At 43.5% G+C, this 18,081-nt stretch overlaps 1 protein-coding gene across 1 annotated transcript in view; it reads left to right on the top strand.

Annotated features, from left to right (window-relative positions):
- PLB1 (phospholipase B1) overlaps positions 1 to 18,081 on the top strand; it is a 126,319-nt gene that overhangs the window by 15,237 nt on the left and 93,001 nt on the right. Inside the window, exons 5-15 of the mRNA XM_069768351.1 lie at positions 1,646 to 1,686; positions 1,845 to 1,891; positions 7,337 to 7,385; positions 7,462 to 7,513; positions 8,799 to 8,876; positions 10,622 to 10,684; positions 11,187 to 11,269; positions 11,849 to 11,915; positions 15,478 to 15,561; positions 16,441 to 16,506; positions 16,990 to 17,067. Of these exons, the coding sequence (XP_069624452.1) occupies positions 1,646 to 1,686; positions 1,845 to 1,891; positions 7,337 to 7,385; positions 7,462 to 7,513; positions 8,799 to 8,876; positions 10,622 to 10,684; positions 11,187 to 11,269; positions 11,849 to 11,915; positions 15,478 to 15,561; positions 16,441 to 16,506; positions 16,990 to 17,067 (708 nt within the window). The remainder of the gene's footprint in view (positions 1 to 1,645; positions 1,687 to 1,844; positions 1,892 to 7,336; positions 7,386 to 7,461; positions 7,514 to 8,798; positions 8,877 to 10,621; positions 10,685 to 11,186; positions 11,270 to 11,848; positions 11,916 to 15,477; positions 15,562 to 16,440; positions 16,507 to 16,989; positions 17,068 to 18,081) is intronic.

The raw sequence follows: 18,081 nt of genomic DNA on the forward strand, positions 1-18,081 counted from the left end.
TGAGAAGACACAAGGATCCCTGACCAGATCGAGAACAACCATGAGTCCTACAACTTCACGATGCATCCATACCGTTGTCATCTCCCATTTTTCATTCCAACTGTCATAACTAATGTCCTGGGTCTTCCCATAGACTATGGAGATGTATTGGGCACCTTACACCATCTTCGCTTTGGCTTGATTTGGTCAAAGATTTGGTCAAGTTCTTCCCTGTCGTTGATACCCAATATTTTTCCCTCTTCTTTATTGTCAATTTTCAACATCTTTTAATGGGGAACTTGTCAGGTCCCATGTGCCCCAGAACCACAAGCAGTTGTGTCTACATCTAGACACTCCCTGCCTAACAGTCATTTCACACATGAACAGGTCTACAAAAAGTATTTCAAAAGTCCATTTATGATATGTAAATGAGGGCTTTAACTAGTCGGCGGGGCGTCCGTGTCCCCAGACTAATCGGCCCACTTAGCATGTTATACTGTGGGCGTGAAAACATGGCTTACAAGCTCCGGCGTCATCGCCTGCGCGATACATACCTCGCGCGTGCACGTGGCTTCTTTCCTGCACTGCACATGATCGGGAGTGAAAAAGACTGGGGGACCTGACAGGATCCCTTTAAGGAGGTCTTCCCATCATTAATTATTCGGTTTTGATTGCCGGGACCCCACAAACTTAAACAACAGATCTCAACCAGACGAGTGGCTCTCTAGAGAATGGCTTTAATGTGTGTTGGCTTCCTCCAGAAGTCTCCATATCTACCGTAGCTGTAATCTAGAGCACCTGGTCTTCTACCCTACGTTCCTCCTTGGTCTATGTGCACAGGGTATTTGGAGCAGTAACTGAAGATTTGAGATTTGGAGGAGGATTTGGAGAATTTCGGCTCAGTTTAGTTTCTTCTCCTTGAAAAAAACTCCTAAATCTAAATAGCCTAAATCTGATCTCCAATCCCAGGACCACCCTTCTCCAGATTGGTTGGAGAACTCTTCAGGATCATTATCAGATAAGCTCGAGTCCCACTTGTGATGCCCCCACCGATCAGCTGATTGTAAGGATCTGGAACACTACACCGCCGTACTATGTGTAGTGGCCGTTCTCGGTACTGCAGCTCGGACCCCAGTCACTTTAATAGCAGCTGAGTTGCAGTACCACAAACGGCCAGTACATGGTGTAAGGAGCTGAGATGTTCTGGCTCGGTGCACTGTGTATTTTTGGGGGCCGTGTGACCTGGTAACAGGTAATCAGTGGGAGTACCAGGTATTCGGGCCCCGACAGATCTGGTCTAAGGTCATCCGCCTCGGTCCTCCACATGGGTCTTCAGTTGTTCCGGTCACATCGTTGACCCATGCGGAGACCAGGTAGCTGCGGCGTCGTAAGGAGCCGGGTGAGGACAGGTGAGTGTTATGTGTCGTTTTTTAACCCCTTCCTTCCCCTCTAGTTATTACACTTTGGGGTCCGGAGAGCATAATAAAGAACTTTCAATCTATACCGATTTTATCCGAACCGATTGAATCTGCCCAAAACCCCCGAGATTCTCTTTTCTCTATTCAAGGAGGAATCATTCAGGAAGAAATTGCTGCAATTTCTCCGTCCTTTATGACATCTCTCCGCCAGCCCGTAATAACATTATAATGTCTTCTTAACTTCACAGAAACCTGATGGCGACGATCACAGCGCGGATCTCGTACGAAGGTGAGTTCAGATCTGTGATCGGGATGTGATCACATGTGACCATAAAACATGAGAGCCCGAATCGCGGCCGTTATCAGATAAAGACATCGTGACGGTTGGGTATAATGGCCGGCGGGCGCGCGGCCAACTCATCTCTTTCCTTATTACTGTTTTATTAGCGGCCTGGAAGAGACTCTCCTGAGAGCCAGCCAGTTCACGGAATTATGTAAGTGCCCCCGGCCAACACATTCATCTTCTACTGGAACATTGTAACAAGTCTTCAGCTGTAGAATGTGGTCTCTCCCCTGTGCTTTATACTGCAGGTATAACATGGCAATCAGATATTTAGGGAAATGAGCCTTGAAGATCTCAAGACCGAGCCCATAAATGCTTGCCTACTTCCAGAGATCAGTTGGGTCCCTACAGTCAGAAACCAAGAGAACCAAGAGTTCTCAGCTATTATGTGATAACTGTACATGTTGGTACAACCCCTTTAATAAAGGGTATCCTGAATATGCTGTATTGTTTTATTATATACATTCTGTGCTGAATATATTTTTTATTTCATCATTATAAGGGTTGAGGATCCTGGATGTTGAATTTTAGATCTGTGCAGTCACCACTAGGGGGAGCTGTGGAGTGTGCTGTATACTGTGTTCGCACTGAGCTCAATGATATCACAGTATGACGTGAGCTCCCCCTAGTGGCGGCTGCAGGGATATACAATTTTGTCATGGAACTCAATGCAGGGGATTTGGCACTGTATGTCAGAACACTGACCTTCAAACCCCATAAAGAAATAATCAGCTCATAATGTTGAACCTAAAAGCAGCGTTAAGGACTCTCTGTATCTGGTAGAAATGATTTCCTCATCGTTGCACGTGAGTGAGACACCTTTCTGTGTATGAACAGCGATATAGTATGGCCCAGTGTATCTTTATATCTTATCTCCTATGTGACACAATAAAGCTACTTTCACACATCAGGCTCCTAATAGAGCAGTGGCTTGCAATAGAGCCGGATTGCGCCGGATGACATTGCGTTGCGTCCGGTTTTCAACGGATCCGGCAAATCTGCCGTTTCCGGTTTCTGGAAAAAGCGTTCATAGCAATGTTTTTTATCTCCGGCGAAAAAGTTTGCTAGAATGGAAGCCTATGGAAGCCGGAAGGTGCCGGATCCGAAAAATGACAGATTCCGGCACCGGATTCCGTTTTTCTTAAACTGAGCATGCTCCAAATTTTTTTTTATCCAATAATCTAGATAAGCTAGCCGGATCCGTCGCATCAGTTTTTCACAATCTGCGCCAAATCCGTTTTTTCCAACATTCGCCGGATTGTGCCTGATGCAAAAAACCTGATGTGTGAAAGCAGCCTAAGAGGGTGATAAGACGGAGACCTGCTACAGTTATCAGATTCACGACTTTCATCTTCAGATGGGTTGTTACAATGTGACGCTTCCTGACTGATCTTTATATTCTCCCATTTTCCGAACCCTACGGAGCTAGGTATAGGGCTATGGATTAGTTTAGGGTAAGAGTTAGACTTGGGGCTAAAGTTAGGCTTAGGTCTAGGGCTAGGGTAATAGAATTGTTACCAAAAAATCGAATAAAATTTTAAAATAATATAACAATGCATACCTTTAATTTTTTTTAAAGTTTTTGCAAAAAAGCAAAAAAATGTTAAAAGGTAAAAGTGCAAACTATGATTAAATTAATACTTTCCTCCAATTACAACACATGTTGTTACAATCCTGGACTGGAGGAAGTGACTCCAAGATCGCTAACGGCTCACGGGCTAGCAAAATACTAGCATGTCCTGGGTGCTGCTAACCCCTCGCTATACTGCTCTCCCGCCAACTGTAGTAATATACATAAAAGCAATGTAAAAAAAAATAATTGGGCGGAAACAGCATAGCAAAAAAAAATAGGGGTTGATCTAATGGGAACGTCCCCCGCTGATGGGTGCCAAATACTTGTATGGAGCAGAGTTGTAGGCAGAGGAAGCTGAAATGAGATCTGTATATTAGGCTGGAGGGGTCGCATAAATCTGTACACAAGATTTTCTGCATGTGAAGCAACATGGCTGCTGATTATAACAGATCATCAGCTAGTGACAGTTTGAGTAACTTGTTCATTATCTCTGTAGAATTGAGAAACCTATGCTCTGATAATATTATTATTTTTATTATTATACATTTTTATAGCGCCATTTATTCCATGGCGCTTTACATGTGAATACGGGGCAAATATAGACAATTACATTAAACATGAGCAGATAACAAGGCACACGAGTACATAAGGAGGGAGGACCCTGCCCGCGAGGGCTCACAGTCTGCAGGGGGTGGGTGAGGATACACTAGGAGAGGGAAGAGCTGGCTGTGCGGCTGTTCAGTAGGTTGAGGATCACTGCAGGCTGTAGGCTTGTCGGAAGAGATGAGTCTTCAGGTTCTTTTTGAAGGTTTCTATGGTAGGCGCAAGTGTGATGTGTTGGGGTAGAGAGTTCCAGAGTATGGGGGAAGCACGGGAGAAGTCTTGGATGCGGTTATGGGAAGAAGAGATGAGAGGGGAGTAGAGAAGGAGGTCTTGGGAGGATCGGAGGTCGCGTGTAGGTAGGTACCGGGAGACCATGTCACAGATGTATGGAGGAGACAGGTTGTGGATGGCTTTGTATGTCAGTGTGAGGGTTTTGAACTGGAGTCTCTGGGCGATAGGAAGCCAGTGAAGGGCTTGACACAGGGGAGAGGCTGGGGAATAGCGGGGGGACAGGTGGATTAGTCGGGCAGCAGAGTGTAGGATGGATTGGAGTGGTGCCAGAGTGCTAGAGGGGAGTCCAGAGAGTAGGAGGTTGCAGTAGTCGAGGCGGGAGATGATAAGGGCATGCACTAGCGTTTTTGCAGTGTTGCGGTCAAGGAAAGCACGGATCCGGGAAATATTTTTGAGTTTGAGACGACAGGAGGAGGCAAGGGCTTGGATATGTGGCTTGAAAGAGAGGGCAGAGTCGAGGATCACCCCGAGGCACCGGGCGTGTGGGACTGGGGATAGTGAGCAGCCATTGACATTGATGGATAGATGTGGTGGAGGGGTAGAGTGAGATGGGGGAAAGATGATGAATTCTGTTTTGTCCATGTTCAGTTGTAGAAAGCGAGCAGAAAAGAAGGCTGAAATGGCAGACAGACAGTGCGGGATTTTGGTAAGCAAGGAGGAGAGGTCAGGTCCGGAGAGGTAGATCTGCGTGTCGTCAGCGTAGAGATGGTACTGCATACCGTGGGATTCTATGAGCAGGCCGAAAGTGTAGATGGAGAAGAGTAGGGGTCCTAGAACAGAGCCTTGAGGAACACCGACTGACAAGGGGCGAAGTGAGGAGGTGGTGTGGGGGAGGGAGACACTGAATGTTCGGTCTGTCAGATATGACGAGATCCAGGAAAGGGCCAAGTCTGTGATGCCAAGGGATGAGAGGATTTGTAGCAAAAGGGAGTGGTCAACAGTGTCAAAAGCAGAAGACAAGTCCAGGAGAAGGAGGACAGAGTAGTGTCGCTTGCTCCTGGCAGTTAGTAGGTCATTGGTGACTTTAGTTAGGGCAGTTTCAGTTGAGTGATGGGAACGGAAGCCTGATTGTAACCGATCAAAGAGGGAGCAGGAGGAGAAGTGGGAGGACAGTTCAAGATGGACGTGTTGCTCCAGCAATTTGGAGGCATAAGGGAGAAGAGATATTGGGCGATAGCTAGACACAGAGGATGGGTCGAGGGAGGGCTTTTTGAGGATGGGTGTGATCTTGGCATGCTTGAAGGATGAGGGAAAGACACCTGTTGTGAGTGAGAGGTTGAAGAGGTGTGTTAGGGTTGGGATGAAGACCGTGGAAAGGTTAGGGATGAGGTGGGATGGGAGCGGGTCAAGCGTGCAGGTGGTGAGGTGTGATCTTGACAGGAGGGTGGAGAGCTGATCTTCTGTCATGGTGGAGAAGCTGGTTTTGGAGGAGCAGGGTTGAGCAGCTAAGAGGGGTAGTGGGCGCTGTGGGCCAAAGCTTTCTCTGATCGTATCGATCTTCTGTTTAAAGAAAGAGGCGAAGTCATCAGCAGAACTGAGGGGGGAGGGAGGAGGTGCGGGGGGACGGAGTAGAGAATTGAAAGTGTTGAAAAGCTGTTTAGGGTTGTGGGACAGGGAGGATATGAGGGATGAGAAGTAAGTTTGTTTTGCGGCAGTGAGCGCAGACTTGAAGCTGGCGAGGGACTGCTTGTATGCAGTGAAGTGGTCGGCAGAGTGGGATCGCTTCCATCTCCGCTCAGCAATCCTGGAAGCCCGTCTCAATTCTTTGGTCAGGCTGGTCAGCCAGGGCTGCCTGTTAATTGTACGAGTTTTACTATGCATGAGTGGGGCGGCCGAATCGAGTGTTGTTGTTATTGTGGTGTTATAAAAAGTGGCAGCAGCATCTGTGTCATGAAGGGAAGCTATGTCTGTGAGAGGGAGAAGGGACTCAGAGAGTGATTGTAAGTTGAGATGTTTGAGATTTCTGTGAGGGTGAGTGAGTTTGTGGAGTGGGGGTTGCACACTAGGAGAGGAGAGGGACGAGAATGTCAGTAGGTTGTGGTCAGACAGGGGGAGGGGTGTGTTAGTGAGATTAGTAAGGGAGCAGAGGCGGGTGAAAATGAGGTCCAGCGTGTGGCCATCTTTGTGAGTGGCCTCAGAGGACCATTGAGTGAGGCCAAAGGAGGCAGTCAGTGATAAAAGTTTAGAGGTAGCTGAGGTGAAAGTGTCAATGGGGACATTGAAATCACCCATGATGATAGTGGGGATGTCAACAGAGAGGAAATGAAGTAGCCAGGTGGTGAAGTGGTCGAGAAAGGTGGAGATGGCTAGTTCTGGGGGGCGGTAGATGACAGCCAGCTGGAGGTTGGAGGGGGTATAGATGCGGACAGAGTGCACCTCAAACGAGGGAAGAGTAGCGGAGGGTGGTAGCGGGATTGGAGTAAAGGAGCAGGTGTCGGACAGGAGCAAGCCAACTCCTCCACCGCGTTTGTTGCTGGGGCGAGGGGTGTGAGAGAGGTGGAATCCGCCATAGGAGAGCGCAGCTGGAGAGGCCGAGTCAGAGGGGGTGAGCCAGGTTTCAGTGAGGCCGAGGAAGGAGAGTTTGTTGGTGATGAAGAGGTCATGGATAAATGTCAGTTTGTTGCAGATGGAGCGTGCGTTCCATAGTGCTCCAAGTAGGGGGAGCTGGGGAGTGGGGGCTGGATGAATGGTTATGAGGTTGTCGTGGTTGGGAAAACATGCGGAGGATCGTGGCAGGGGGTTAGAAACGAGTGTGGGGATGAATTGAGGAGGGACGGGATTTGGGGATATGTCACCAGCAATGAGGAGTAACAGACAGATCATTAGAAGGTGGGAGCAGGATAGGACATGATGCGGCCGTGTGTGTCTGGAGAAAAAGGATTGTATGTGGAGGAACAGTTCTGAGGGGAAGGTGAGATGGCTGGGGAGTATGGAGGAAGAAATGACTAGTTCCTTACTAGGAGGAGGGATTGCAGGAGATTGTAAGAAGGAAAGTAGTATGGGGGTGAAAGAGAAAAGAAACCGAAACATAATATCAAAGTAGATACTTTGTAATCAGGTGCAAGATCTATAATTATTCTATAACATTTATTATAAATATCATCTCCACTTTATATTTCTCTCCTATAGCTGTCGGGAAAAAATTGCATTCCTCGATATTCAATGTTTCACCGACTAAGTAAGTATAAAGGAGCCATTGCTAATCATACAGGGCTTCCTATCCTACATGACTTATATTGGTGCCTGTCTTATAGGAACCTGGTGGGCGAAGCCGAGAATCTGGTGGAGAGTCTGAAGCAGAGTGCGGTGAGTGACCCGGCTCTCGGGCTGCAGGGCGATGGCTTCGTTCTCCAGCTCCAGTTGTGCTATAGTTAATCCTGCAGATTTCCGGCCACATTGGGTTAATTCTAAGTTTAGTAAAGGACTTCAGCCGTCCCTACGACCTCAGCGTCCGGGACCCTGTTGACTATCATGGGGTCTGTGTTTCCTGTCGTGACCACGTCGTTTTCCTTTTTTACCACCGTTTGTTCTTTTCCTCTTTTTATTCGACTCTTTTTTTATTTTGCTTTTTTCCTCTTCCTTATCTTTTATTATCTTTAGTTGTTTGTTTTTCCTTTTCTTCTTCTTCTTCTTCTTCTTGTTCCTTCTATTTTTTTCCTTTCCACTCACAATTTTTCTACTTCTTTATTTTATTTCACTGTTTATCACTGATAGGTTTTCTTTTTAAAATAAATATTTTCTTCTTCTCTCTCTCTTCTTTATCTGTTCTTTTTATCTTACTTTTTGTTTTACTTTTTCATCTCCTCCTTTTTCTTCTCCTTACTGCCTCTTTACACGGGTAAAACCAAAAAAATTGTGTAAAATTCCATAATAAATCATTGTCAGGCTGGGTTCACGCTCTCCATATTCCATGGGGAGCGGACGAATGCAGACCCCCAAAATTTAGACGTGGCCCCCTATTATTTTCATTTGCTACAATGAAGTAAAGAGGAGTCCAAAAGATAAAACGTCAGAGTCTGTTTGACCTCCTTTCTGGGCGATGTCCGTGTGCCACAAAACAGGGGCAAACTGTCAGAGAGGACGTCAAAATTTGACTTCGGTGAATGGAAACATCACGGGTACACTTACAAATCATTTTTGGGTGTGGAGACATAATTCCCTGCGTAGAGGAGGTTCATAATGTGAACCCAATCTTCTCGTTGTCATTTATAACTGCAGACCACATCAAAGTTGAGCTGATCTTTGATGTGGTCATAAATCAGTTGAGAAGAGCTCAGAAAAAGATTGATAAAAGAGTTACATATGCCAAAAAAAAAGCTCACTGAAGTATTCTCAGTGCACTCATCCAGCAGTCAGAACTGTGCAGGGAAACAAGGAGCATTTATTTGTCAAACGGTGCAAAATTTGTAATGAAACATAAATGCATTTTTAGCCTAAAATACATGAATTTAGGCAAAAATAAATTCCCTTTAATAAGTCCACGTTCTTTAATATTCGGTGACTGGGCTTATGCAGGGTGCCATAGCTTATTCCGAAGATGGACAGGACCTTTTTTGTTCATAAGATAACATTAACCCTTTCTGATCCTCAGACCGTGTCTTTCGCCGATGACTGGAAGATGATCTTGATTTTTGTGGCCGCTGAGGATCCTTGTGGTTTCTGCGTTCAGGTATACAGGAGACTTTTTTTATATAAAGTTTGTCTGAATATAGTCATTATTGTGATGGTAATGATAGAGGAAAGCGAGGGGGGCCCTAATATTAACTGGGGCCATAAAATAAATAAACTGAATGGTTTATGAGTATAAATAATGTCCACTTTGTGCTATCTCTCTTTAACGTTAGGCCGACGGCTACTATGACCCCTAGTGATACATTGTAACTTGTGGGAGAATCCAACAAGTGTTCAGTTTCCCTGCAGCACCTCCGCAGGAGAAACGAAGTATTACACAATTCTTACAATGGGACAACTGTGTAATGCTCGGGTGTGTTGGGTACTCCAGCGATGGAAACACTCTTTGTAGATGTCCTTCACCCTAAATAATTGTTGAGGGTCCTGTTTCCCACCCATTAACCCCAAATGTTTGGCTGATGCTTAATAGGAAGAGGGAAATTTGCTGTTGTCAGACATTTCTGACATTTACGTATCTCCCCCGAAAACAAAAGGAACGGACACGTTAACATCTAGCAGATTCAACCCTTCTTTCACCAACATCTGCCAATGTTTTGATATGTATACTGTGTCCAGACATATGGGGAACCCGAAAAATGATCTGGGGTGCATTTTTTCATTAGAAACCTGGTGCTATCATTGTTTCATAGCCTTTAATAACATAAAACCCTGTTCCATAATATGATCTACTATATCGAGACACATCTCTGCGCTGTGCTGCAATCAATCTTGGAAGGGAACAGAACAATTTTCAGAACGATGGATCTAATTATGTAACGGCATCCACAGAACACACAGATAACATCAGACAAATCACTAAGTGATAAAACGTCGTCGATATATCTGCGACCGAGTGTCTCGAGGCTCCAATGTGTCGGGGGGATCTTGGCCTCCAACTACTGGTCAAAGATGATGAAAATTATTAGAGGCCATCACTGCTGATAACATAGGGGTTGTCACACAGAAAAGCCAGATTAGTAGATCATTCTTATTTCTCATTAGTCCCTGTTTAATCTGTGGTGTTTCATTTTATAATACATTGCTACAATGGTCAGAGCTACATGTTTCTGATGCAAACCCATAAATCCCCTACATATTCTGCAGCCACCACTAGGGGGAGTTAGGAGATTTCTGTAAACATGAGAGCTTAGATTGCAAAATGATAAAACGTCGTCTATATATCTGCCACCAAGAGTCTGCAGTCTTGAAGGTGTGTCAGGAATCTTTGCTTCCAGGTCAAAGATGTTGAATGACCACTATTTAAAAGCCTTCATTATTGGTTTTATTGTGGGTTGTCTCCCAGTTTTCTTTAAAGCCAGACTAGCAGATAATTCTTGTGTCTCATGGGATACCCGAACTGGTCTCTATTTAGTCTGAGCTGGTTTATTTTACATTTTGTTCTGATACAAAACTCCATATCCCCTAAATAAACAAAACATTTATAATAAAATTGTAATTGCCTACAGCCACCACTAGAAGGAGTTAGGAGCTTACTATATTAAGTATTTATTTAGCACTGGAGCTCCCTCTAGTGGTGGTTACATGTAATACATTTTTATAACAAAAATGCATATGTTTACAGGGGATTTGTAGACGTGTAATAGAAAAAAAAGCTTTAAACAGTATAAAAATAGTTTAAAATTTTAATTCTGGATCTACTTGAGATTTAAAAATAAAATGTTGAACTTTCCCTTTAAAATTAATACTTTTCACTTGAAATATTTTATTTTTCATTTCCTACAGGAAGATCACACAGAAAACACGATAATAGAGCTGACTGCGGCTTTGGACTATTTACATGAACAGGTGAATGGCAGAAGGTCACATATTCCCTCTATGTATATACTGTCTGTACATTCACTGTATACCTACTGGCATCACCATTGGCAATGTTCCTTCCCACGTATCCACTATCCCCCAGATGAATCATCATTGGATAAGTTTTGTCTTATTATTTGATAAAGAAATAAACATTACAGTATGGCCACTCTTACATCTTTGTGGAAACCATCAGCAAGCAGTACTTTGAGTGCATAATGGTGCCTCCTTGTGAAAGGGGCAGTACTAACGATTCAGAAGTTCTTCTGACCTTTTGGATGTTCAGAGACTAACAAGTCTCAGGTAGTCACATGTTAACATTAGCCATAGTCGGAACAATATAGCAGATGATGTGTTTTTAGTTGCCAGCCTGCTTGCTGATGGTTTCCAGGACAGGTAGATGTAATTTCTGCACAAGATTAAAATGAACTGAACGTAATCTGGATTAATATTGACGTACACTAACATTCTAATTTTATTTTTTCTAAAGCTTCCAAAAACATTTATCAGTCTGGTGGATTTAACGTTGCTGAGTGGCCTCTACCTGTCCCGTCCCGAGAATGCAGAGATCAGGTGAGTTACAGTCTCCAGATCGTTATGGGGATGGGCAGAGATTTCCGATGCTGTCATTTTCCATAATATTCACTGACAATTAACAGTTAATTAGACCCTTTGTTTTCCTCGGAGATAAGCGGTGCCGGACCTGTCTGCTTCCGCTTATCAGACCTCCTCTAATTAAATCATATTCGCACTCCGCCGATCCGTATCACTTGGGAAGACAGGCTGATTTCAGTGTCACCTTGTAATACTTCATTTTCCCTGTAGAGGCGCTGCAGGAAAATTGAACACTTGCTGCTACATATTAGCCTAGGTTACAGCTGAACTCTTTGGTCTCAGAAGCTGGAAAACTAATGAATATTTTATGCATCTGTCAAAAACAATGGACCCCCTTTATTATAACCTTTGACGAGCAGAATTATGCATGCAGCTCTGGAGTGTAGAATATGTTGTAATTGAACAGGAAAAGTAAAACAAAGAAATCACAAATGTATTCAGCATTATTTCCATTTAACCACAACCTTCTGCAACCCATCTCTACACCTAACCCCTGGTGCCTGCCTGCTGATGGTTTCCACATTTGCTGTATTTCAGGAAATCCTGTGAGTGCTTCAGTAAACCGTCCGACTTCAATAAGGCCATGTTCCGTTTCTCCTTCCAGGTGAGAAAAACGTTTCAGTATATCAGAACGTGGCAGATGGTTTCGGGGGCATGAACCCCATCGGAGACCTCATAGGTGCGGTCCGAACATGGCAGCCGCACAGTTCTCTCCTGATGGTTTGTTACAATGTATCAGTGCAGCTACAATGTATCAGTCTGGAACCAAGCAGCTTAGAGATTGTCTGGACTGGATACAATTGTGAGAATCAACTAAAGTGAATGTTCCAATTCACTCACAGCAAGCAGAGCTGCTTTAGTGGCCTTAGAGAATAATGTCGGCCCAAATGTCAGTAGGACCCGTGAACCATCTAATGTACTGTATATAGTGCTGCCTACCTGTCCCCGACTGAAGATAAGAAGGATGGGGCTGTTGGATTTCAATATGCCCGATCCAATTGTTTTCACACTCATCCTCGTTCATGGGGCATCCACAGAGGATAGTGAATGGGTAACTTTATTCTGAGGGTTCTTCTCCCCAAATTGTGTCGTTCATTGCTATTCTAGCCATATCTGATCCCTTGACTGAATCAAGGACTACTCCCATCAGCATGCTCTCTGGCCTCCCATTATCACATAATACATTGCACAAGATCTATGTATCCAGAATTCCACCATCCTGCGGAGATAAAGCCTCCTCCGCCATTCTCTGCAGCATCGGAGCTGCTGGAGATAATATTCATTCCTTTAATCCGAACATCTCAAGACCAAGTCCATTGTCTTCTTCTAGAACGAAGTCATTTTGTAACATGTGCGGAGACCTACAGGTGTGCCATCGAATTAATGGAGCGCTTGCTATAAGGTCTACTAGCGGGACCACTGGTGGTTGAGCTCAGGTGTGACCACGGCCATTCACTATCTATGGTCGCACATGCTCAGTACTGCTCAGTGGGCTCCTAGGAATCGGACCCCAGTAATCAAATTTCCCCATTTATTGCGGATATATAATGATAATGGGACAACACCTATAAATTTGACAAGAAAGTGATAGAAACGTATCCAGAACATTTCTAGATTCTTTCACTCTCATAATAAAAGTGTCTCCTGTACAAAGAAAACCAAAAAAACAAAAACAACGAACTTCATAGTGAACGTTAGTTGTGAATCATTTCTCTAACTCTCCGCAGATTTAGGATTTAGACTGGGACTATGATTAGGGATACGGGTGGTGGCAGTGAGAGGGTTAGGTTTAGGGTCATGAAATGCTACTCCAATTCCAGAAAAGTTGTAAAGAAAACACGAACGCAATGATTTGGAAAACTCTCAGACTTTATGCACCATGGATCATAGATCACAGATCGGAAGTTGAACGTCGGACATTTTTCCATTTCATTTTAAAAAATTACAGTAATTGTTGGCAGCAGCTTATCTCCGAACAGAGGTGCCCGGCCGTGTTCACCATTGTGCAGCATCCACTATTTTTTTTATTTTATTTTCTATAACTGTCTGGGAAGTGAGGAGACAAATGCTGGAGTTTTGGGAGAGGAACGTTGTCCCCTTCTTGTCTGATGTTGGATTCTTGCTGCTCATCAGTTCGGAAAATTATTACCGGAGGTTTCGTTTGATAATGAAACAAATGTTTTCTATTAGTGAAAAGTCCGGACTGAGGACGGCCGGTTCATCCTCCGATCTCTTCTTCTGTGTAGTTAGGATGTTGCAATGGATGCAGAATGTGGTTTACCATTGTCTTGCCGAAATATACAAAACCTTGGATGGAGCAGATGTTGTTCTATCACCTCTATATACTGCCCAGCATTGATGGCACCTTTCATGTGTGACCTGCCCCTGTTATAGGTACTAATGCCCTCAACCAAAAAAGATGCAGAACTATGCACTGATAACAAGCTGGATGGTCCCTCTCTTCGATAACAAGCTGGACAGTCCCTCTCCTTGATAACTAGCTGGATGGTCCTTCTCTTCGATAACAAGCTGGACGGACCCTCTCCTTGATAACTAGCTGGATTGTCCCTCTCCTTGATAACAAGCTAGATGTTTCCTGTCTGTGATAACCAGTTGGATAGTCCCTCTCCTCGATAACCAGCTGGATGGTACCTCTCTTTGATAACAAGCTGGATGGTCCCTCTCTGCCATAACCAGTTGGATAGTCCCTCTCCTCGATAACATGCTGGACAGTCCCTCTCCTTGGTAACTAGCTGGATTGTCCGTCTCCTTGATAACAAGCTGGATGTCCCTCTCTTTGATAACAAGGTGGATGTTTCCTGTCTGTGATAACCAGTTGGATAGTCCCTCTCCTCGATAACAGGCTGTATAGCCCCTCTCCTCGATAACCAGCTGGATCGTCCCTCTCCTCAATAACAAGCTGGATGGTCCCTCTCTTTGAGAACAAGCTGGATGTTCCCTCTCCTTGATAAGCTGGATAGTTCCTCTCCTCGATTACCAGCTGGATTGTTCCTCTCCTCTATAAAAAGCTGGATGGTCCATCTCTCTTCGATAACAAGCTGGATGGTCCATCTCTCTTCGATAACAAGCTGGATGGTCCATCGCTCTTCGATAACAAGCTGGATGGTCCATCTCTCTTCGATAACAAGCTGGATGGTCCCTCTTCAATAACAAGCTGGATAATCCCTCTCACCAATAACAAGCGGGATTGTCCTTCTCCTCCTGAGTCTGCAGGACACTGTGTCCAGGGTTTCCACAAAGAATCTTACATTTTGGTTCCTTGACACACAGAACTGTTTTTAATTTTGCCTTGTAAGACCCAAGGCCCAGCGAGGACGCCAATGTTTCTAGTTTGTGCTGATATTCTGCATCTTCATTGCATGATAGAATTTTACTTGCATTTGTGGATTGTACAACAATCTGTGATCACCAGACAATTATTTCTGGAAGTTTTCCTGAGTCCATGCAGTGATTTGTCTGTAGTTAATGCAGCATCTCCTGAGAGCCTGGAGACCATGAGCATCCAATACTGACTGTCAGCCCTGTAACTGGTGCACATGGATTTCTCCAGAATCTCTGAATCTTTTGATAATATTACGGTATATACTATAGATGGTGGGATATTCAAAATCTTTGCAATTTTACTGCGAGGAGTATTTTCCTGAAATTGTTGCACAATATTTACACGCTGTTGTTCACAGATCGGTGACTTCCGACCATCTTTGCTTCTGGGAGACTCTGCCTCTCTAACAATATTTTTTTTATACAGTCACGTGACTGTTTTAAATTAGTACCTTTTACTTTTACAGCCTTTTGTGAACCCTACATTACTTTTTTGAAATGTGTCGCTGCCATCAATTTCTAAATCAGCTAATTCTTTCAAGTTAAATGGAAAAATGTCTAAATCATCGCATTCTTATTTTCTTTACATTTTACAAGGTCCCAACTTTTTGGAGAATTGAAGTTGTGGTTCTAGTAAGAAAAAAATAAAAGTACTTAAAAAAAAAAATAAAAGTAAAAAAAAAACCATAATTTAATTTTTAAATTTTATATCTAATAATCAATTAGTTGGGTGGGGGAGGGGGAGAATACTTGGCAAGCCCCAGGTGCTGAGCACGCATGCTGTGCCCCTGCGGTGGATACTAATTTAACTCCTTCTTTTCTAGTCTGTCCTTGAAAAGTTAATAAGCTCGGAGAGATACGACACGAGGGAAGATTTCACTGTGGCCTTACACCCTGTGCTTCATATGGTGAGTCCTGTATGCGGTAGTGTTCAGAAGAACTCTCAATAGGGTCATATAAAAAGTATAGTTATGTTCTGCAGCTTTTCTACTTTTGTTCCCTATGACAACACTTCATGTCAGCGATTTTTGATTTTTTAAAGCTTTGTCATTAGAGCAAATCAAATGACCATCCACATCAATGCATCAATGTCGCCGTCCTGACCTGCGTGAAGAGCTGCACTTTATATTGTATAGATTTGGACTTTGATGCATATGGTGATTTGAGCCTTTATCATACTTTGAGGATAGTCAGGAAGTGTTGTCATGGGACATGTTTGCTGTTAACTCTTTAGATGTGCGGTATTTTGATTCAACAGAAAATGTATTTACAAAGTTCTGAAATTCTTTATGGACATTGATATCTGGGGGAGGGGGAATTTCTTTTCTTCAATGGTATTTTGACCTAAAAAAAAAAATTTTTTACAATTAAAAAAAATGCCTTCTATAGTCTCTGTGTTGTACTGTCTATTGCTGGCTGCAGAAAGAGTCAACTGAGAATCAGTTAGTGAGCTCTGTGGAGTTTATAAATCTGATATCTGTATGGCTTTTTTTTATCTGATTTATGACCATAAATCAGCTCTGAGAAGCTGAGACAAAGATAGAAGAGTTACAAACCCCCTTTATAGACAAGATCACTGATGGATTCTCCGTTAACTCATTCTGCAGTCAGCAATGCGCAGCAAATACAGAAAACTTGTAAATGCAAAACAGTGCAACATTTTAATTTTAACCCAATTGCAAAAATAATTTTTAGCCTAAAATATCTGCATGTAAGTTAATAGAAAATAATAAAAGTTTAAGGTAAGGATCTGAATGTGTGTTCATATGATATGGATGATTTTGCAGGTTGAATTTGAGAGTAAAAACATTAATAACTATGGGGATGTCTACGAAGTGCAATGCTCACAGGAGGTAAGTTTTGGTGATTAAGTGCTCCCGGTAGTCTTTAGGATATATATACTGTATATATACACACATACCGGTATATATAAATATATTTATATAGTTTTATTGCCTACGAATGTAATAATTAAATGCATGTTGTCCACTAGGGTCTATCACTTTTTAGGTTCATTGGTTTATTACACTGCTTGAAATTAGCTATGGGGCCCCTAGAGGCACTAGGGCCCGATGCAATTGCTATTCTGCAGTGCCTACAGCTATGCCCTGGGTCACTGTGCCCAGTTATATGCACAATATATAAAAAGAAGAATGATTATGTATTTAAAGGGATCATCGACATTGGATAAGGCTGTTTCCGTAGACCCTATTGGGGCTTATGGAGATGCTAGAGGGGGGTCTCAGCCATCGGCAGGCAGCCCCATATTTTGTGTTAAGTTCCCATTTATAAGCTGGATCCCATGTGTAACATCTTGTGCCGTGTTTTCTACTAAGGACTCGGCCTTCTTGAGCACACATAAGAACAGTCCGTACCGGTGGCTGCAGGACATGATGCCAGAGACACAAGCACAGGTAAGATGGCGTATGTTATGCACATAGAGTAGCACTGACCACTATATGGCGAGGGGGCACTTCATGATGTAGGCACGTTCCCCTATCTACTATATCATTGACATTGTGCAATTTTTGGGAGTGGCAAAAAATTAGCCAATTTTGTTGCAAACCCTATTTGCATAAATATTTTTAGTATTCTTTTAGATTTTCGACACTTTTGATAAGTAGATGAAAAATGTCAATGGGGTTATATCAGGGCCTTGGTCACCATGTCTCTGACAGACTGATCAAACATTGCTCATAGCTGGCACAATTTCCATGTACAGCCAAAGATACCTTTTAATAAGGCACATTCTGCTTCATTGCAAATACGTTGTAGACCAGTGTATGAAGCACCAGGGTTAGGAAATATCCCCTCTGATTGGGTCAATAAGTAGACCTTGTAGATTGGTATTTAAAGGGGATTATTACGTGTAACAAATACTGTAGGTAATTTTTTCCCCCCATGGTGTAAATGCTGCTGTTCTCCTGAATCCGGCATTGCTTTTCTTTTGCTCCTGCTCCTCTCTGATCCTGAGATATGGCCTCCTCTTTCCTGTATATTAATCTAGTGATGCTACCCCTCGTGGGCGGGGTCTTTATTCTTCTCGGTGGGCGTGTCCTTAAGGACCACTACCAATTGGCTAACAAGACTAGATTCATATACAGGGAAGATGAGGCCGTAGCTCGGGATCGGAGAGGAGCAGAAACAAAAGAAAAACATCGCCGGATTCAGGAGAACAGCGGCTTTTACACCAGGTTTTTAAAAAATTACATATTTAAAGTAAGTGACCGGTCCTTATAAAAAGGTCGTCCCAACTTGAGAACAGGGCTCTAAAATGCATCCTGGGACTACTGGGGATAGCCAAAAGCTGCTCTCTGCTATCTGCAGCAGTCCAACAGAGTGGGACCACTCTCCATTTTAACAGGGTATTTCAGAGCCCCAATTTTGGGTATTGGTGGTGGTCCAAGCGGTCAGACGCCAACTGATCA

This window comes from Ranitomeya imitator, chromosome 5, assembly GCF_032444005.1.
Source record: "Ranitomeya imitator isolate aRanImi1 chromosome 5, aRanImi1.pri, whole genome shotgun sequence".
Lineage (NCBI taxonomy): Eukaryota > Metazoa > Chordata > Amphibia > Anura > Dendrobatidae > Ranitomeya > Ranitomeya imitator.